Raw genomic sequence first — 22,489 nt, 5'->3', positions numbered from 1 at the left:
TTAAATTGATATAGTTCCATGATTTTATTATGAAATGATAGTATACAGAAGCTATGTATCAGACACGCATTTTTTGTTTCTTTTTCTTAAATAAGTTTACAGTTCTGGTGAATTAGAAGAATACAGCTTTTTACATAATCAGTAAATACTAATAACTGTTCTGTTATCCCTAAATGTGAAATGTACTTCACTTTTTAAATCATTATATAGTCCACAGTTACAGGTTAATTTTGTAAATATGTTGTTTCATAAGTGGGTTAAACAGATCCTCTTCATGGAGCCAACATAAGATCTATGAATCACTTGCGCCAAAACAGGATAAAAGTGGTCTATAGCTTGTGCTTGCCCTAAGTGAATTTTGTCATTCTAAGGGCATTTAAAATATCTGCTAATATACTGCATTCTGAGAAATTTTAATACTTTCTATAGTGAATCTCAAAACCAACTCCACTCAGACGCTGGAAGGCAAAGTAAAGAATTGCTTTCATTTAATTCAAATTTCTATCATAGGGTTTATATTCTCATCTCAATTAATGTATGTACTGAGCAGAACTCTCTGCAAACTGAGATTTGAATATACCCATTGCTTTTTGTTTAGCTTTTTAGTACTCGCAACATAATGCTTTTGCGCTAGTTCTGAATTGGTATGCTACTTGTAAATGTAGAATACTGAATATACATTGCTTTGCTGAGTTAGAGAATTAAGTGACAATAACGCATGCATTTGTGTGTAATTTCACAAAATAAAGCATGTCATGCCGTGCTTGATTTATTTATTAGAGAAATAGTAGAAGGCAGCAAACAATCTGAAAACCACTTGCACTTTCAGTTTTGCATGCCTTATGCATATTTCTGGCTGATGGCTTTAAACATTTACTGTATTTCAAATTTCCAGTCCAATTTCATAACATGTAAAACTAATTTAGAGTATATCTCTAAATATGTTAAATATGATGTCTTAAATATCCTCTAAAATTCAATGGCTATTCCTTAGCTTCCCTTACCAGGAAAGTGATAATGAGGCATTTTCATGAGTTCTCCAAACTTCATTAATAGGAAAACAACAATTTCTCATATGATTAGTTATAAAACATAACATCAAGTGTCTGTCATTACAGATTCACGACTAATAACAAGCCATATATTTCTATTTCATATAGGATAACCTTTCTTCAACTGGGATGGGGTGGAGCACTGGTTCCTCCCCTTATCTATATTATGGGTACAGTATTTCCCCTTTTCTACCCTTAATGTTTATAGTGTGACAGATCACTACATTGTGGATTGAACATTAGGAAGGAGAAATAATCTCACTGGAGAATCTTAGTAACAGCAATATTAGTTTATACAGTCATCCTACACCCCCTTCTTAATTGCTTTCAGTCTCTGAAAATAATCATTTGAAATTCCTGATGTTACAGAAATAGCATGAAAACTTTTGAGAAAATCAGTATGGTTATTTTGAGTTATCTGAGTTCTTTTTGCACGAGAAAGGTGTTTCAGCTGCTTTTAGATTTTTAGATGCTCTTTTACTGAGAAAAAATGTTTTTCTTTTAAACTAAAAATCTGGCTTTTACGTCGTTTTTGAAAGATCTGTGCTTTACTCTGTTACTCAGTTTCTAGTTACAAACATTTGAAAATATCCCTTTGAATAAGTTTTGAACATTATAATACAGTAAATGCATCAAAATACTGTGATCTGAATAATCACAAGTACAGATATTTATATAATTGTAGTTTAAATTTTTACAGAAGCTTTTAAACTCATATATCTTACTTAAGTAAATCACTCCAAGTGTTTATAGATCACACGAGATATCGTATGGCATATATATTCCTTTCTTAGAATCTCTATCACAGAATCACAATAGTTCAAGTAGAATGGAATTGAGCAGATAAGGGGAAGAAAGTTATATGAGAAAACAGGACATTCAGTGAGTTGTTGTAAGTACTTATTGTTATTGGCCTTCAGTCTTCATTGTGATAGGAACTGGTCTGTGTTGGAAATTAATGTTTATAATTTTCATAAAATGCCAATAACTTCCTGAGCATTATTTTTATAGCATCTTCCTTGGAGTTTAGAAATGTTATGCAAGAGATATGTTAGTGATTCAAAAATTTGCATTCATTATCACATCTTTAGGAAAAAAAAAAAAGATCGTTGACTATACCATTTGCAAGCACCAACAGTAAGAGGATATCGCTTGTGCAGCATTCTTTCATAGCTTCAGTGTAAATGCTGCATCAACATAAACACAACTCACTGTAAATTTAGCATCTTTTGTCACAGTTATGAATTGTGTATTTACTCTCAAGAAAGTTCTGCAAGTTTCCCTTACATTTATAGAGAAATACATTTTGTTGATCACATGGTTATGAACTATGAAGGATTTTTGTTTGAGGACTGTGATTTTATTCACTACCTTTGAGTTTTAAGGAAACTCTACAGGAAGTCTGCCTCCTGAAACACAGTTACAAAATTTACAAAATTCAGTGTAAGAAGACTCTGTGTATAGGTGTTCATAAGTCAAAAAGTAAATATTTGAGTATTTTGAGATTTTTCTTAGCCTATACTTCTTCAATTAAAAGAGAACTTCTGAAGGAGTTCCTTATATAATTGAAACTGATATGATTTCTGTCAAGATTTGTTTCTTTGTCGTATCTTGAAGAAAATCCTTACTTTTAGGATCACAATTTAATGAAATTTTTATAGAAACATAATATAGTTTATACTTTTATAAAAAATTTTAAAGGCAAAATAAAGGGCAATATCATATTTATGCAACAGCAAGAGCAAAATGTAATTTTTTCACTACATCCAGTGAAATTTAAAGATATTGTTCCCACATCAACTAATTATTCTGTTTTCAAGTTCATATGTGTTAACAATATTTATGGGTCTTCTCATATAACTGCTGCCATGTGATGTATTGCTTGGCAGATAATTATTGTCCTCCATCACACAGTATGTTAAATAACATCTTTTTCCTATGTTATGTCTTCAAAAGTATTTTGTCATATACTTGCTCTCTGGTAAGAAACAGAATTAAAGTTGCTCTGGGAACCCCAGGATTTTATTAAATGTAAAAGTGTAGTTTGTTTTTAATAGACTGTTATATGAATAAAAAAGCTACTGGAGGCATTCTGCAGAGTCAGCCACACTTGTACAGTAACAATTAAGGAAAAGGAGAAATGACCACGTTGCCTTGTTCAGGAAGCCATTTTCTTTTCCTCTGAGATCTTTCCTCTCTTGCTTCAACTTTATATTTCACTATTGTTAAGACTAAGTTGTTTCTCCTTGTCAAGGTCCCTCTCTGATCCTTTCCATCTGCCTGTCTTATCTTTGCATATTCTCAATTAACTCCAAAGTTTTCTTCTACTTGCTGCTCTGAAAAGTAGATTTCTTGTAATTTTCACCCTATGTCCTTAACACAGTCTTCATTTTAGTCAGAAAACTGAAAACTTTGTCATAAACCTTGTCATTTAATGCTCAAATTTTCCAATTGTTTCATATCAGGTGTTTCACGTGCCATTTCTAAGACTTTGACAAATGTATTCATGTCTTTCATGATCTCTTTCATGAAACAACCTTTCGTGATTATTTTCTTGATTTAAATAACATTCTATTTTCACTGTTGTAACTTCCTTTTACATACTTTCTCTTTTCTACATTTTAGTGGTCCTGAATTAAGGATAAAAGAATTAGTTTGCTTAAATAAGATTTGAATTTTATCTCTTCCCTTGCTTCTAACTATTGTAAACATTCTTCTAATTTTTCTTCTAGGCTTGCTTAATCATAGGTCACATATTTAGGAATAAATAATATGGAGATACATGGCATTAAGGAAAACTATGTAGCAAAGGTGAATTCACGACAAAATTCTAGTTCTTTTACTACTGAATATGCACTTTGTAAAGCCAAATTCCATGAAATACCTCTAATTTTTGATTGGAGGATACAGAGAAGACAAAGAGACTCTTCCCTGATGTGCACAGCAATAGGACAAAAGGCAACAGGCAGAAGTTGGAACATAGGCAATTCTCATTAGACATAAGATTTTATTTTTTTTTATCATGGGGTAAATAAATATTGGAACAGGTTTTCCAGGGACACTTGGGAATCTCTATCCTTTGAGGTGTTCGAGACTTGAGGAGACAAGTCCCTGAGCAACCTGATCTTTTAGACATGCTTTGAGCAGGAGGTTGGATTAGATAAATCAGTAACTAGCAGATTATAGATTACACGTTCATACAAACATGGTTCACCACCCTGATTTCTGTTTGCGAGAGACAGGTTTGAGAGTTTCTCAGAAAAATTCCATTAAAATGTTATACTGGGGAGTAATTTCCTGGAAATTAGAAGGTTTTAACAACCTGGATGAAACTACACTTTTAGAATCACCTTACTTTCTCTCTGCAGTCATTGTTTGGAAGATGTCAAGCAGATTACACTTCCTCTCACAGAAATATCTAATTCCCATCCTCTGTTGTCTCTAAGGCCAGCTCATATCTGGTCATCATATATGTGCAGCATACATCTTTCCAATTTCTTATTGTTTACTTACATCCTAAAGTATCACTTCCAACCTGCTCAGTGAGAAACTATATGATTTTCAGATGCCTTATTACGTTACAGATTGGCACATAAAACAACTAAAAGCAATCTGTCTCTCTCTCTCTCTCTCTGTAAAGACAGCTTATCTTTTTCCAACTTTTATATCAGATAATAAAACATATCTGGCAATGCAACCTAACAAATGAGGACAGAATGAGGGAAGAATATTATCTTTGAATAAAAATTCCCATCTACATTACCATTGTGGAAGAGTACATATACTTTATCACTTCAGCATAAAGAAATTTTAATCCTTACCTATCTAATGTTTTAACTCTGCAGCTGAGAAGGAACTAAGCTTCTGCTGAGCCCTCCCTCATCCACCTTATAAACACTCATAGGACACATGAGGGAAGGTAGACTATGAGTGAGGCTGCTGCCCTCCCATGATACTGCAGAGACACAAACTTCCCTGGTTTCAGGCCAGCACTATAAACACACAAAGGGAATGTGCACTACACTACCTGCATGTATACTACACTTTGAAAAAATGAGTAGTTATTGATAAATTATTTCTGAGTCTTTTTTTTTTTAAGAAAACAGGTTGCTCCCAAGTGTCAGGTTTACTGAGTAAGAAAATAGTACTTCTAATTTTCAAGCTTTGGGGATTTTTGAAACAGTAGAAATTCAGGTGACACTCCTGCTTTACCATTGAAGTGCCAGTTCTTTGAAATTCATACCCTGTTTTAAATTGTCTAGGAGGAAAACTCCTATACACTAATTTTTAGATTCCAGATTTTAGGTTTAAAGAGGACAAAATTATGTGTTCTTCTGTATGCATCTGTACACTTATGTATAAATCACTATGTTTGGACTAAACTGTCAGCAGAAATCTTGAATTGATTTTAATGACTATAATTCACTGTTTCACAAGTCAAATCCATCTCCTACCTGGTAAAAATTATTTTGGTAGAGAGTGTTTACACATTACTTAGGGACAGCACATTGCTGATATTATCTCAGTGCTGTCACGAGATGCTGTCATGATGAAAATGAACTCAAATAGTTATCATCTGGCCATCTTCCAACTGAATTATTTTAAGGATTTTACACTTTTAATTTGAATTATTTAAATGTTTAAGCTCACCTTCACCATTGTTAACCTGAGCACAAACCTGGATACTAGCAAATTTCTTCACTGCACTGCTGGATAATCTGATAATTGATGAAAATTATGTTTGCTGAGATTTCTTTCTGTTGATTTTGTTTGTTGATTAAGAATTTATCATCACTGATTGCCCTGCAGGTGCATGCATTTCCTCTTTCTACTTGACAAACCAAATGAGAATTTGTACATTTCCTAAGGTACTTCTCTTCTAGAAATCTAGCGCTCTGTTTTGCATCACACTACACATCTACAAGGTTCCAGATTATCTTTATCTATATAATTTGAGTAGTGAAAAGCCAGAAACCACCAAGCCACCTCTGAACCCCAAAGTATGAAAAGATAACAAAGAGATACTCTGCAAGAGGGCTTCAGGAAGTTCCCCATTCTTCATAAGCACAATTACGAGAAGAATTTCATCCCGGAGACTGAGGAGCCATTCAAGTATTTTTTGGAAGGTATTTAAAGAATTCTTGGGACCTTCTGCTCTACATTACCTTCATTTGCATTTCTCATTACCTTTCAAAAGGGATTTTCAATAGGTCAATTCATATTTTGGAATTGGATTTACTGTGCAATTACCAAAAGTCTTTTTTTTTTTTTTTTTTTTTTACTTTGGAAAACACCATCTGTAAATAGAAAAGTTCCTATTGTATATTTCTGACCTGGTTGGACTGGTACATGCACCCATGTTTAGTGATGAGTAAATTAGAAAATGAATAGTATACATATGATAGAGGATGAGCACCGGTAGGAGAATTCATAAGACAGTGAAAAAGAAATCAGTTAAATGTACATGAAGGAGAGCCATACATTGAATTCAAGCTACTGGACAGCTGATGTCACTGTGTTGGTGCTTGGCTAATGACAGACTGGTGGTATGCTTATGCTGCCATAATAAAAATAAATCAGCTGATGGGCTGAGCAGGGGGTGATAGCTTTCAGGACAAAGGTTTGTTCCAATGATTCTTTGCCTTGGACTACCAGGTAGCACCATCTTTTTGATTCAGGTATCGGCTTTCTCTATGGTCATGCTCAGATGTGCTTTTGATCTCCTGACTAGGAAAGTTATTGTATTCCTTTTGTCTTTTCCTTCCTTGCCTCAACTCATCCACAGTTTAAGTCAGAATACAGCTGTAGTTATCCTGATGCCCACTTCCTGGTCAAGTCAGTGTTGTTTCAGCATCTTCTAACCTTCTTAGCATGAAGTCCCCAAATTTATCCATTGTTCTATGTGAACATGCTAAACTCAGACCATGGATGTCACCTGAGCCTCTGTTCCTTTCCACTCATTGCATGCCTACCTGCTCGTTCCAGCATCTTACCTCTGTGATAGGCCAAGCATCAAAAACAACGGGCCAAGCATATAAACCAATGGCTAATCTTTCAATGAAATGCTCTCTCTGAGAGGTTTGTGTACATCCAGACATTGGTCAGGTGAGCTGGAGAGATTCGTGATCTTATGGCAGATGTTCTTATATTATATTTGTTCAAGACAAGGCAAGACTTACAAGTCACTCTCAAATCCTGCCCAAGGCAGTTTCAGAGGTTCATTTGAGTCAGTAATTGATTTTCCTTCCTAATGCTAGGTATACTATTGCCAAACTCTCTCTGCAGCCTATGAACAACTGGTTCTTCAGCCTTTGTACTGCTGAGAGACATGAATGGCTTTTTGTAAAATGCACTGTCTGATGTCTATGACTGCACGACCATGCAGATAGTCACTTAGAGAGAAACTCTTCATCTCTGAGATATTTGTATTCAAGCCTACTCTTTACTCTTTTTCCTTGAAATTCTTGAAGGTTTTCTTAGGCTTTCTCAGCTGGCAAGGAATTGTGTATGGGAGAAACACATCCCATGCTTGTTACAGTCATTTAGCAAGCATACAGAGAAGACAAAGTTTGCTCTCATCCATAAAGGTACTGGTGAAGTAAAAAATGTTTCACTTTCTGTGCTTGTGTACATAAATCTTATTTAAGAAAGCATGTACAGAAAAAAAATTTGAGGAATCATAACAGTTTAATAACCTCTCTAGCCTTCAATAGGCTCCTTCAGAGAACTGAGATACGAGATCAGACACATCAAATCTTTGGTGAACTTCTATTATTTAGATTAAAAAATATTAAGCTGATGACACTCAAAGTGGAAGCAAATAAAGTAGGCAGTCACATCAGTTTTTCATTTTTATTAGGAAGAATGTTCCAGACCTAATCCTATAATCTTTCTTTTTATCTGAAAGATGGTAACTTCCTTCTCTTTTGTACCAGGGACAAAGAGTTTGGAACTTCTGTGAAGAAGCTACACATTTTACTGACAAAATCGCTAAGTACTACTGAAGATTGTTCCTGGTTTGTTTACAGATATCAGGAGGTCTTGATATATCCATTAATCAGATGTAATGTCAGAGTTCCTAGAAAGCCTGTAGTTGCTGAGATGCTAGGAGCTACTGAAACTGTTTTGCTGTGAGCCCTAGAATACAGTTATATCTATGAGACTCACTACGTGCTTTAGGTCCTGTCCTGCAGCAAGGCTGAATCTCATAAAACTTCCTTATATTCTACTCATATGGCAGGGATAAGCTGTTACTTTGCATCCTCCAGTGCACATTCCTCATGCTATACATCTAAACACACTGTCTTCTTTGGTCAGCTGTCTGAAAAAAGATACAAACAACAACAACAACAACAACAACAACAACAACAACAACAACAACAACAACAAACTGGACTACTAATTTGTATTGGCATAGTTTCATGTCAGCCAGAAGATTAGACATACAGTTAGCATTGCAGTAATTCTTGCATCTTACATGCATATCTGATGCTTGTAAGACAAACGTTATGAAAGTCTAAACACAAAAAAGCTGTGTATATATATGGGATACTGCTTTCTTCTAGAACAGTCATTATGATTTCCCACATTTTTTTTTCTGGATAAATTGTGACTGAGATTTAAGATGATCTAGATTCCACTTGACTTTGCAGGTGTCAGATGTTGCTCCTCACTTTTAATTATTGCCATTCCATATACTTGAGGCCATAGAAAGGTGAATGAGCGGACTCAGCTTGAGGCTTTTGCAGCTTGCTCACTCGAATGAACCTGGCACACACCATCCCCAGCCCTGAGAGAATGCATAGGTAATTTTGAAAGGAAAACTCTGAAAACATCTTTTTCCAACTTATTGGCATTCCATTCAGTATCAAGGAATCACAGAAAACAGACCAAAAAGAACAGCCCCTTAAAAATTACATTTAGAATCACATACATTTGATCTAGATATGAAGAAAGAGCAAAAACACTGGAGTTTTCAACATGTTTCCAACAAGAGGAGACTGGCAGTTTTTTATTCATTAAATTGTTCAACTGATGAAGAAATGCTACTTGACTTCTCTTCTGCATTCAGCTCGCTTTTTAATTGGTTCTCTTTTTTTGGTGTCCATTTGCAGTAACTTATGTGTGAAGGTGTTGTGTTTGTGTATGTATGGGTGCTATCTTGGATATTTATTATGTAAGATAATATCCTCATTATCCTAATATACCTCAGATGTTCCCGAATACAATACAGAAAAAGTAAATGAAAAAAAAAAAAAAACACTGAAAAAGTGATTGCCTCCAACTGTACATGTTGAATAAATTAAAGGCTTCTTCCCAAAGTGGACTTAACAGTCAGCCCTGTAGCATCTGACTAGCATGTAAAAATCCAGTTTTACGTTATACATAGGTAGGACAAAGGCTCAACAATGGTGCAAAAAAAAAGAACAAACAAAAACAAAACAAACAAAAACACAAACAGAAAACAACTTCTAAAAGTTTTAATTTTCTTTTCTTCTTTTCTTAAAAAACCTTCCAGGGGGACTGGATAGCTCAAGGGGTTGGTAATAGGATACAGAGCCTTTCATCTCTAGGTCACCAGTTCGCATCCAGGCCAGGTCAGTAGTGACCAAAAATTGTTACCATTTGATGGGTATTCAGTGACCTATATGAATTAAGTTGTTGGAACCGTTGTTGGAGCAGTTGTTGGAAGCTGTTCAGTTCTTATTCGAGAACATGTGGCTTCTTTTTTTGGCAGTCTTAGTAGAGAGACTGCATTACGTGTTCATCTGAAGATGCGAGACACTTTGATGGCATTTTGTAGAAAACTTTCTTTCTACAACTATTATCAATTCATAACTGTTGTAACAATTACTGTAGCTGTTAGTATTCTGCTGCCTGTTCTGGATCTGTGCTGTAGTCCAATGGATCTCAGGGTTGTTAATAAGGTAACTGCCACAGGCATTCAATTTATACTACAAAACCATTCTTCACTGTGAGTGCAGGTAACCTTAATTTATTTGAGTTGTGGGAATAAATTCCGATCTTCCTCTCTTGACATTTCTATTTTCAGGCTTCTCATAAAGACTAAACAGATGAATCTCAGTCTGTATAATGCATCCTGAACAGAATACAGGCACTAGCTGGCCTAGAATTTCAAAACAGCAATACCATAATGCAGTGACATAGATCAGGTCAGACTAAGAAAAAATTTCCGAATCATTCCTAATTTTTATGTTGTTCTCAATTTCATCAACCTAAATAGCAACAGATTTATTCCCCCTACTGGATAGTAAGACAAGATTTCCCTCAGTCCTTTGAGACTGGGATTCCTATGTTCAGACCTTATTAGCCTTTTTAAACAAAAATTTTAATAAATGGCTAGCTTATGCACACATGACCTAAATACTTCACATTTTCTGTAATAGAAATCTCAAGAATGCAAGGATGCTTCCTATAAAATTATCACCAAAACCAGAAGCTGCCGATAAAAGTTAAAACTTTAAACATTCAAGTTTTTATAAGTGATAGGATAATTCTCTGTTACAGAAAGGTCCCATTTCTACCCTCTCGCAAAAGAGGAGGTCCTTAAAATGAGAAGGAAATATGCCCTGAAAATAACATTTCTACCTAAGATCTCTAAACAGGTCCTAATTCCTGACCATAACATTTGGGAGGAGGAGGGTGCTGAGTGACGAGTAACACTGCCACAACACTCTGCTTCCAAAGGCCTTCAAGAGGCTGTGAAACACAGGTAGTAAGACTGAGCAGCTCTGAGCTTGCTGGAAATCATATTGACAGTGGGGAAGATTCCTGCATGCTGCAGAAAGCAGGGACAACAAAGATGGAATAAGACACCTTAATACACCCCAAGTACCCACCCCAATCCATTCCTGCCTTACTGCAGGAATTGGATTACTGAGAAACAGACCCCTAGTATATATTCTATTTATCTTCCTACAAGGTCATAAAGTTTTACAGAAAAGAAAATAAATTTCAAAATAAAATTCAGCTAGTAAATGAGAAGATCTAGTACTGGATATTTAAGGAGAAGTGATTGCTCAGCTGTTCAGCCAAGCAGATATCACAAAAGTTTTGGTAGCTCTGACAGACACATGCAATTACTTACTATATCTATCAGAAAATATATTTTTTCTACATAAGTAATTATTGACCTCTTGCCTACAAGGGGCTGAGCAGGCAACTAGCCAAAAATAATTTAAAATGCAAAATCAAAATCCTAAATATGTCCTTGATACTTGTCCTTCTTTAGATAAATGAAGGGTGTTACCGACTTAAACTCAATAAATGAAACAATAAGACTGGAGCTTGAAATAATTATGTTGATTCAAATAGAAACATATTGCAAAACTGTCTTGCTTTTCTATACAAAGAAATTAATCTTTGTTATAATCTTGCATGGATCAATAAGGCAATAAAGATACGTATATTCCTGCATAATCCTCTTAATAGAGACCTTAGTTTCTAGATTCATGGCATTTGTGTTTTCAGCTTAAATTTCAAAGCTATGTTGATCAAATCTACAGGTTGCCACTTTTTTAAAAACCATTTTAAAGCTATAATTTGTTGCATTTTTCGATTATTATTATTTCCGTATTTGTATTTAACACATATCTCTTTTTTTATATAGAAAACATCAGTGTCAGGCTTCATCTTACTACCACCAGGTCTTCTATTTTGTTTTACTTATAACTATTTTATTTTTCTCACTTATTTTTCTTTCATAACATGTACTAATATTAAGTGTTTAAAAGAACAGTGCAATGCTACAGTTATCAATGTATTGCATTAACATTTATAGTATTAGTTTCTTAATAAACATTTATTTAGCATAGATAAAACAGTATACAAAACTTTATTGCTGTAAGTATTCTTACACTCTTTTCTTTTTCCCCTGTATTTGTGTACTAGGTGGTTGTGAATGCCCTTTTAGGAGCAATTCCATCCATCATGAACGTGCTTCTCGTTTGTCTTATATTCTGGCTAATTTTCAGCATCATGGGAGTAAATCTGTTTGCTGGGAAGTTCTACTACTGTGTTAACACCACAACTGATGAAAGGTTTGAAGTCGACCAAATCAACAATTTTAGTCAGTGCGAGGAACTCATAAATAACAATCAAAGTGCCCGATGGAAAAACGTGAAAGTAAACTTTGATAATGTAGGATTTGGGTATCTTTCTTTACTTCAAGTAGTAAGTGATCACTCTTTATATACCTCTTATTGTTTACATGTAATAGTGAAAAGCAATACTAGCTCCAAAAATTGAAAAGATAAATATTTACCTGATGATTTTTATCTGTGACTTAGTAATACCACTGCATTGATAACTCATTACTCTTTTCATAGTAAGCAGCAGATAAATGCTACTAAGAATAAAGAATTTTTAGGACATCTGACAGAACATTTATTAGTCTTCCCATTAATATCTCCTTTAGACCTCCATTCACTTCTAACTTTAAGAGTTTCTAGAGGTATTTGAATACTTTAAGTTTTACTGTTGCTGAAAATCAAAAATCTGCATTGGTTTAATTAAGTCACAGAAAAGAATTCCAGACAGGAAATCCCTTCTCAGTGATGTGGCTGCCACCAGTGCAGACTTATGTGATCTAAGAAGAAATTTCTCATTAGGAAGAGAAATAGGAGAAAAAAACATTAGATAGTATAATCTATGAAATATTTTCCCTGGTATTTTGTGCATTAACACCTAGTGGAGTTTATTTCGCAAAAATAGAAGGAAGAAAAGAGTGTCAAATATATGTGGAAACAAACTATAAGTTATGTCTTCACTATCAAAAATTTGTGTTCTCAGAGCATTAGCTACTGCTTTGTGTTTTAGAATAGCTTACAATCTGTCCCAGCTTTCGTCAACAAAATGTTGGACTCGAACCTGAATTATGCGCAGTCAGCAAGCTCTATGTTTTTTGAGGTTTAATGTTTAAGTCAGTAGTTTCCTTTTTTTAGTTTAGTTAACATTTTAGTTCAGTTACATGATGCTGTGATTGATGTGGGCCTGCAGAGAATCTAAAACAACAGTTCTGATGATCATGAACTGCCCCTTCCAGCTAATATCATAGTGTCTCACTTGTGTGACTCTGATAACTCTGACAATTTAAATTTCATTGTGATTAATTACTGTCACATCAGGGAAGAGCAGAGAGGGACCAGCAGTATTAAAGAAATATACATAAACTACTGAATACAAAATTGGGTTGTACTAGAAAGACCTTGAATATTTCTTTTCTCCCAGTCTGATTTTTGAAATCCATCAGCCTAGAATGGGGAAAGGAAGGTTCAGAATGCTTTATTAGCCATGCTCAAGAGAAGCAAGGCATCAGCAAAACTCTTCCCAGGTCTGCATCTCCTCTAGTGGTAACCTAGTCTATTCTGGGACAGGGGTAAGACCAGGGATCCTTCTTCCTGACTTATGGCCTCAGTCGCCACCCCTCAGCTATTTGCAGAGTAATATATACTTCAGTGTCTCAGTTATGCGTAATTTATACCATCTTCATTCCAATGGTGACAACAAAAAATATTTTTGACATGAAAATTTAGATACTTAAGTATTTGCATTGCTCTGGGAGCCAGGTTCAGAGAAATTTGCCTATTGTTCCCATGCTTCCAAATGGGAATGGACTCCTAGGAGGGATGTCAGAAAAGGAGATAAACTAATCTTGGTTTGTGTATTGTATTTTTTTTTTGGATGGAAAATCCATGGTATTGATAGCAATGTTATAATTCTTTCCTGCCCAAAAATACAGGCTAACAATATGTGCTATCAATGTTACCAAATTTTATAGACTTTGGTGATCAGAGACTGATACCATTTTCCAAAAGTCTTATATAATTTGCAATTGGATATATTTAACTGGAGTGTAAATATTCATGCCATAGGTCATACTAGTTCACAACTGTCTCTGTAAGACATTTATCTTCTATGATCCAGCATAGCTCATGTTGGTCTATGTGGATCTGCAAAGTTCTTTTTTCACTTTTTGGTTGGAATTTGTACGAGTATTTCTCTGTTCCTAAAGAGAAGCATCAAAGCAAAGACAGATCTGCTGGAGAAACTCCTTTCACAATTCTCATGCATCAGTAAGTCAAGAGGAAGAGGTAGGTGTGCACAAAGAGATGTGACATCTGCCTGGATACTTTTACAGCGTTATGCCTTTATAAGATAAATTTGCATTCTAGTGTTTGGATTCTTTGGTAAGTAAATCTCCTGGAAACCTAGACACTTACCAGCAGATAATACGTGGCAAACCAGTGGGTCTCAAAACACAATATTATATACAACATAAAACAGATCTTGGTAAGTGTAGGGTAAAAAAATCAGAAGATGAAGTCTAGGGCTATCAGAGAATTTAGGATGGCTTCAAAGCTCCAACAGGTTAGTACTTTAAAAAGAAGATACTATTGTATCTCAGAGGGAATGAGAATGTTCCTGACAGTTATTTCTGGTAAAGAAATAGAGTGGTGTAACTCCAACATTACTTATAACTTCATTGGAAATTATTCATCAGGAAAAAAAGTTGATATATTTTTAACAAAAGTAAAGTAAGTTGGATGATTTTTGGTTTGTTGTTTTTATAACTACATCTGAAATTATGTCTTTCAAATTTCCTTGTGGGAAACACATTTGGAACAGATGCTGATCTCAGTTATGCTGCTGTAATCTTTGAAATTAATGAATTACTCCTGATTTAAATTTGTGTCACTGAGAATATACAATATATCTGTATAACTGAATACCCAAAAGGGAAATTAAGATGTTGATCTCTTAGTCATGGTTGTGTGTTATTTTCTACTCAGTATGCCCAAATGCCCAAATAAAACTTTATTTCTGTTAAAGAAAAATCATTGCAGACAAATTTAAGCCTAACATAAGCAGGCATAAGCATCTACTGACTGCAGTAGAAATGACACTTTCATTACATTTGATACCTTGACAATGAACCTCCAGTTCAACTGTTCTGCTTTGCTCAGGCAACATACTTAAAAAAATGAAAATTCTCCCACTGAGCTGAGGCTTCTGCTTTGGAAATTACAGAATCAGGTTTGTTTGCAGCTAAGCTCCCAACTAATGTAAATATTTTTGCATAATGATGATTATATTCATGGTTTCCTAATGATTCACAAGAAGGATCTAAAAGAAAGACAAAAAATATGATGATGGAGCATATTTTATTATTGAAAGAAACCATTCATCATTTTAATTAAGTTTTGCTTTTGTTTTTTTTTCTTCACTTCTTCAAGAATGGTAATTTTTCATAGGTTTGTTTAACTGAGTTGTGGCAAATACAGATTTTATTTTAGATATTTTGAACTACAAGATAGTAACATATAATATTTAAATCTTTTCAGTCCCCACTCTCTTTWCAAGTCTCCTTTTTAATAATAATAATAATAAAGCCTACAACAGCTCTGATAGTTCTTCAGATCTTTTTCCTAGCTCTGACTAAAGGGTACTGTCTGTTTATAATGGAATACTTTTTTTACTTTTATCAATAGAGGATGGTGAAGCTTAATATTTAAAATTAGGAGTTTTTTCCTTCCACTTTAGTCAGTCTAGGTTACACTAATAAGCTTACAAAAAATAATTCCACTTTGCCTAAAGATAATATGCAAGGATTCAAGCATCATGGGCCTGAATCAGAGGCAACAGCACACACTTTGCAGAAGAGCCAGTCCATCACTTGCACCATCCTTCTGATGTAAAAGTATGCCTATTATTTGCATTTAGTGTTTTAGGTGGAAGAGCTGATTTCAAAGTCATGCTGTTCCAAAAAATGCACATAATGTACTGAGAGATAGAAACAAATGTAGTGCCTGTTAGACATACATAGTAAGCATTCTGCCCCATATAGAATAGGACCTCAGCTGAAATACTAAGTCTGGTTTTGGACGACACTTCAGATGAATCAGTCGGAAAGAGTCCAGAGGAAAATAATGAAAATGATCACAGTTCTGGAACACAAGATCTACAAGATCTACACTGAAGAAACAGTGGTTATTTAGCCTAAAGAAGAAAGGCAGCATTAAAACAATTGTGAAATAAGTAAAAGGTGCTGCACAAAGGATGGTAGAACTCTTTTCTCCACATCCGTGGTGGCTAGGACAAGAAATGACAGTCTTAAATGGCAACAGAGGATTTAGATACTATGAAACAATAAAGGCAAGTGCTGGAATAGTTATTTTTGATGATGTTGTGGAGTGTCCATCATTGAAAGTCCTTCAGAACAAGTTAAACATCTATTAGGAATTACATAAATAAAGTTGATCCTACCTCTCTTGCAGTTCAAATATTCCACAGGGACTTTAGACTGTTCAGCTGAGAGTTTCACTTTTTCAGATTTATTGGTGATTTACTGGTCCTCTAATACTGCATTTTGAATTCACCATCACACCATAAATTGCCTGAATTATTTCATTTTTTGTGTGTTGGCCCGAAGGTGTGAAAGTTGTTGCATGTTGGACTTATATCTCAGGATAACCTTGCTTGTTTTAGTATTCTACCATTTCAGAAGTGTAAGAGACTACTTTTCCTTTAAGAAAATAACTTCTCATTTGAAATCCATTTTATGACGATGTCAGTTGCTTTGTATGCTGCATAGGCAAAACCCTTTTGAGACCCCCACTAGTAAAGAAACCTCAAGATGCTGGAGATACAAGAACAATCTTGGATGAAGAGTGTCCCATTCTCAACTTGTGCCTACCACTGGTCTCTATTGCAAGGAATATGAAGCAATCAATGACCTGCAGCCTTGTTTAGAAAAATTGTAATAGGGATTAAATGACAGAGAACTATCTCTGATTTTTGTTTCTTTATTCTGGGCACAACTGGATGAAAAACAGTGATTTCTACTTGGACGTGTCTGCTTGGACATGTTGCCTACACTGTGACTGCTTCAGAAGAGAACTAACTGCTACAACAGAGAAAATGCCTTTCTATTTGGAAACCTCAGATGAAACAATATGCACCTCAATGTGAAATGTGAAAATTTACAGATTTGGGGCAGAGGAAACAGCTATAAAAGTTAACTAAATGCCACTATGTATAAGGCATCCTCAGTCTTTGATGCATGTAGAACACATATGCTCTTGTTCATCTCTGAACATATTTGAGGGATCTAGCCTCTGTAAAACACAATAAAATATATTTAAAGTGAAAACAGAATCACTAAATCAGGAAAAATCTTTTAAAGTAGAGAAATCAGAATTCTGATTACTAGAATAGTGTTTCTGAGCCTTTCCTAAGCTCATCAGATCTTCGGTTCCCTTTGGTTGACACTTTTCTGACTGATATGAGAGGGAGGGACTACACATCAGTCTTCACTGGTGGCGAATGAGTTACAAAAGCTATTCTCAGCTGTACAGAGTCTTCACAATTGATGTGACCTTGATGAACTTTTAATCCATTAAAATGATACTGTATTGTATCATTTGTGATAAATTAGTTGGTTATACTTATTGCCTATAATGCCACTGCTCATATAGAGACAAAACAGGGGCACAGTAGTGTATCAGCTAAGCAGCTCCAAAGAAAGTCAAGAGATTAAATTATCTAGAAATCTTTGTTATGCTAATAATTCCTGGTACTGTATTCAGTTGGAAATTGTTATATAACTTTCTTAAAGCAATATGCTTAAATAGGTGTGTACTGTTTACAGGCTACATTTAAAGGCTGGATGGATATTATGTATGCAGCTATTGATTCAAGAGATGTAAGTACTGCAAATATTTTAAAGTACCTTTTTTCTTGAGGTCTGCTATCAGCAAATATATATTTATATATCTTACAAAAGCAATTAATATCTATATAATAGAATGAAGCAAATTAAATGATCTAATACGAGACAAATTCTGCTGTAACAAATTGTTGAAAACTGAAAGTGAACTGCCAGATGCTGTTGGCAGTAGATATAATGGGCAAAAATACATTGATTTAAGTGACAAGGATATTGTCCAAATACAAAATATTCTGGACATTTTGTCTAAGGTTGCTGCTCATTCAGTTGAAATTTTCACATGAAATCTTAGGAATGATATTTCACATTTTTTCCTTAGGTGCAACTGCAACCCAAGTATGAAGACAACCTGTACATGTATTTGTATTTTGTCATCTTTATCATTTTTGGTTCTTTTTTCACCCTGAACCTGTTCATTGGTGTCATCATCGACAACTTCAATCAACAAAAAAAGAAGATAAGTATTAAGTATTTCCTTTTGCTTCTAAAGATACTGCAAAACATTGATTTTTCAAAGGTTCATAATATATGGAACGTACACCCAAGCTTTGTTCAAAATTGAAAAAGCTGAAGAACATTATGATATAAAATCTTAACCAAGATATAGTATATATGAACTTTGTAAGACTCTACATCATAGTGAATGGAACACACTCTTCTGTTTTCAATGTCCTGTTTAGTCTTCCTCAAGTCATCTGCTTTTTCATGGCTAAACTTAATGAAATCTCTTTATGTGATCAAACTGCTGATTTAGGCCTCTACATTCAAGCACTCAAATTTTCTTGATTTTTCATTCATTTGGGTATAAATAATTTTTTTCTTTATTTGTAATGAGTTTATTGCTATGAATTTTTAAAAGTAGCTACTTGGTTATGAAAAATAAAGCATTATTTCTACACACTACTACAGATACTGTTATAAGGATCCTGAGTATTCAATGGCTTGCACATTTTGTGTGCAAAACACTTGCACATGTTTTGTGGCACTGAATAATATAGAACGATACAGAACAGGACTGATCTGTAACTGTTTCAGGGCCTTTTTTACTGTTTGGTAGTGCAGATGTGGAGAATCTTGCAGGTATAGGTGGTCTGAGTATCAAATGCTCATCCTTAAAATAATTTTCTGTAAATTGTTTAGACAGTTAAAGCTAAGTGAAAAAAGATCTATGATTTACTGAAATACTTCATTAAAACTGCATTTAATTTTCTTTCATTCACATTTCTTTCATTACATTCACTGGACTTCCTCACTTTCTTTGGGCTTATGCCACTAGCAACAGACCCACAGAAAGATTTTGGAAGCTATACAAGCTAGACACCAACAGGTATATGATTAGGGAGCTTGTGTAGTGCACAGTGTATGCATTCCCATGTCATCAATAGCAGTTCCTAAACACCTATCCAAAAAAGGGCTGCCATCCACTCCTATGTGTTCATAGATATTCCTGGAATTAGATGTCTGCAGGTCTCTTTTTTTATCTGGGAAAAATGAACTCCAAGAGGTATATAGAGTCTGATGGGTTTTCATTCAAGCCATCTCCCATTATGACAGGCAGTGGATTTTGGTTAGGGTGCCATGAAGGTCCCATACATGTCTCTTTATCTTCACCATCAGACTCCAAAGGCCAATTCTGGCATTTGCTAAGAATTTCATTAAACAGAGAAGCCAATCAAGATAAAAGAGTTAAAAGAGAGCACTTTGCTGGTAACAATATCAAGACTGCTTCCCTCTTTAGTTCAGTTTCTCCAAAGCCTGGTAGCCCACTTTCTCAAGAACCTTGAAGACTTTGAGCCCCAATGCTAATGTGATTGCTAAACCAGAGGTATCTAAAGCACTGATGCATTCACATGCTGAATTTATCCACTTCCTTTGTTTCACTACAATCACAGATGAGAAACGAAAGCACTTAACAGCTCAGACTACTTCAGTTTATCTCAGATGCTATTTTCCATACCACTTCCTATAAAAGAAAAGAGGTATTGAAAATGATTTGTTGGAGTCCAAGGAAAATAACTGTAGAAAAATGTCACGCTACTCGTTTTTGGTGACATGCAGTATTGGATGTTCAGCAGAGAACTCCTAGACTAAACGTTCAGATTGCCAACAGCCATATTTAATGAACTAAGGGATTTTTCCCCAGCCAGTCTTCTTGCTTTTCAGGAAATTGCTGCCTACATCAAAATACTCTGTCTTCCAGGTTTAATCTGAAGTTGATATGTAGCTCAAAGCCATAGATCCATGATATTTTTATGTTTGTCTCAATGTGTTAACTCTGCTAAGATATTAATGTTATGTTTGTCTCAGAACTAAACAGAAGGCAGCAGGCCTTAGATGACATCTCCTGTCAGTTCCATAAATAAGCAGCATTTTAGAAGATTTTGCATGAACCTTTAAGATTACTCAGTACTGCCATATGATATGGAGAGACTAAGCCAATATAAGAACTATAATTAATAATCAGGATTCAAGTTGAATATACATCTAATATTTATCAAATGTATGCAAAGCCTTCCCTGTTTCATTTAAAAGAATGATCCTAATGGATGTCAACACTACCATATAATACATAACCAAAATTATTGCAAGGATATGTACTTTCTCTTTGCTTTTGTTTTACTCAACAGGCTGTTGCAAAGCATCAAGGAACAACATCTATCTTTTGAAATATTTGTGCCATTTGAATTTTCAGAAAACAGAATCATACCTCTGCACATCTGATGTTTACCATTGCAAATACTCCTGTAATATTTTAGAGCAGGAATATTACTGAATACACAGAATATGTTTTTTTCTGACTGCTGCTTCCTCACGTATGGCTGAGACAATTATGGTTCACCAAACTACTGAAGCTGTCAACAAGTTGTATTTTGACTTTCAGCTGCCATTAAATAAAAAATGCCAGGAATTGGTGCCTAGACTCCTGGGAGGGATATCCACATTGCCCAACAGTCTCTGAATTCTCTTCAGATCTATGATCCACTCAGAATAACTTTAAACATTGCCTAGTTGGTTCTGGATGTTTTTATTTGGGAATTCAAAGAAAACTTTTTCACACCTGGAAAGCCACCATATTGGAATTTTATGCATTCACATAGATATGAGTTAACAGGGGTTAACGTAAGGTAATTAATATCAGTTTTCCCATGGACTCTGCTTTCAGCCCTCCTGGATTATTCAGTGAACCTTAATAATCAAGACACCATGATAGCTTTCATGAAAATTCACTTCTTTTCAGTATCAGCATATCTAACTATCCAAAGGAGTATCTCTTTAGTCACTCAGTAATCTCCACTTCCTAAATGATTAATCAACATTTGCCTGTCTAATAAGTGACTTATATTCAGTGCCTTTTATGAACTTTTGAGGGAAGGATCTTCCTTAAGGCGCATTTTTTAGAAAGCTGTTATTAGTTGAATTTAAAAAAACTTCAATATAAAAATTACTAAATCTGGTGAAAAATGACTTATTATCTATCACAGACAATGCCATTTCAATACAGATACAAAAGTGGGTCACCTTTGTCAGACATGACGCTTCCTAGTCAGCATCTGGTATTTGAAGTTTAAGTCTGACAAACAAATGATGCTGAGGGTCGGTGCATGTGATTACGTTAGATGTCCCGTTTATCATTACTGACAGCATACATATGCCTTATCTCCAGATATAATAAAGCCTTAAACTAAAAACTCACTAGCTTATTGGTTAAGTAGACTTCATAATGCATGTTAATATTAAAATTTGAAAATAGCTACTGAAAAGAGCAGTAGCTCAATGTCAGTGTAGTCTTGTGTCGTCATAGTAACATATATATATATATATATATATATACTAATCACTTTTCTCTATAAGTTTTTTTTAACACTGCATATAAATGTGATTATAACCAGTTTTGATTTCATGTTTTTACTTTGGAGGTCAAGACATATTTATGACAGAAGAGCAGAAGAAATACTACAATGCAATGAAAAAGTTGGGATCCAAAAAACCACAAAAACCTATACCAAGACCAGGGGTAAAATTATTTCTGTTCATCAGGCCAGTAGTTTTTTATGAAGAGCTCAGTTTTCACTGATATATACAAAACAGAAATTTGCTTATGTACAAATTATCTCTAAATAGTGTATCAGTCAGCAAAAGGGGGAAATAAAAACACAGAGAGAAAATTGATTAATTTTTCCCTTGCAATCATTTCATGTGTGAATTCCAGAGTTTTACTTTTGCTAAGCAAACAAAAGACATGTATCTTCTTTCACTATGGCAATGAAAACAGAAATGAAACCATCGGTTTACTTACAGCTAAGATTTTTCAAAAATGCCTGGGGAATTCAAATGCCTATATCCTTAAAGTGCAATGACATCTGTCAAAACATTTGACAAAAATTTTGTCAAAAACATTGTATTTTTAAATTATTCATGGAACTGTTAGGAATACTTCTGGTTAAAATTACCTAACACTCCCCATGGATTGTAATCTATCAATCATAATTCATTTTGAAATTCCTATACTTTGCAAAGATTTGGTTAAAATTTCTCATACTTGCTGATTAACTTGACTTGTTTTTCCTGGAAATTTCCAGCAAAAAATGTTCAGAGAAAAGGGGAAAAATGAGTAGATTGGTCAAAGATAAATTATTTGAAGCAATTTTAGAAAGAATGCTAAGATAGCAAAACCAGACCCGCAGAAGTT

The 22,489-nt window shown here is 34.6% G+C and overlaps 1 protein-coding gene across 1 annotated transcript in view; it reads left to right on the top strand.

The window, feature by feature from the left end:
• Positions 1 to 22,489, top strand: part of LOC112978013 (sodium channel protein type 1 subunit alpha) — a 71,358-nt gene that overhangs the window by 46,626 nt on the left and 2,243 nt on the right. The window contains exons 21-24 of the mRNA XM_026091027.1: positions 11,964 to 12,245; positions 17,722 to 17,775; positions 18,119 to 18,256; positions 21,710 to 21,814. Coding sequence (XP_025946812.1) covers positions 11,964 to 12,245; positions 17,722 to 17,775; positions 18,119 to 18,256; positions 21,710 to 21,814 — 579 coding nt within the window. The remainder of the gene's footprint in view (positions 1 to 11,963; positions 12,246 to 17,721; positions 17,776 to 18,118; positions 18,257 to 21,709; positions 21,815 to 22,489) is intronic.

This window comes from Apteryx rowi, unplaced genomic scaffold (genome assembly GCF_003343035.1).
Source record: "Apteryx rowi isolate R43461 unplaced genomic scaffold, aptRow1 scaffold_121, whole genome shotgun sequence".
Classification (NCBI taxonomy): Eukaryota; Metazoa; Chordata; class Aves; order Apterygiformes; family Apterygidae; genus Apteryx; species Apteryx rowi.
Note: the sequence above shows the minus strand (reverse complement) of the source record. Positions and strands in the feature narration are given on the sequence as shown.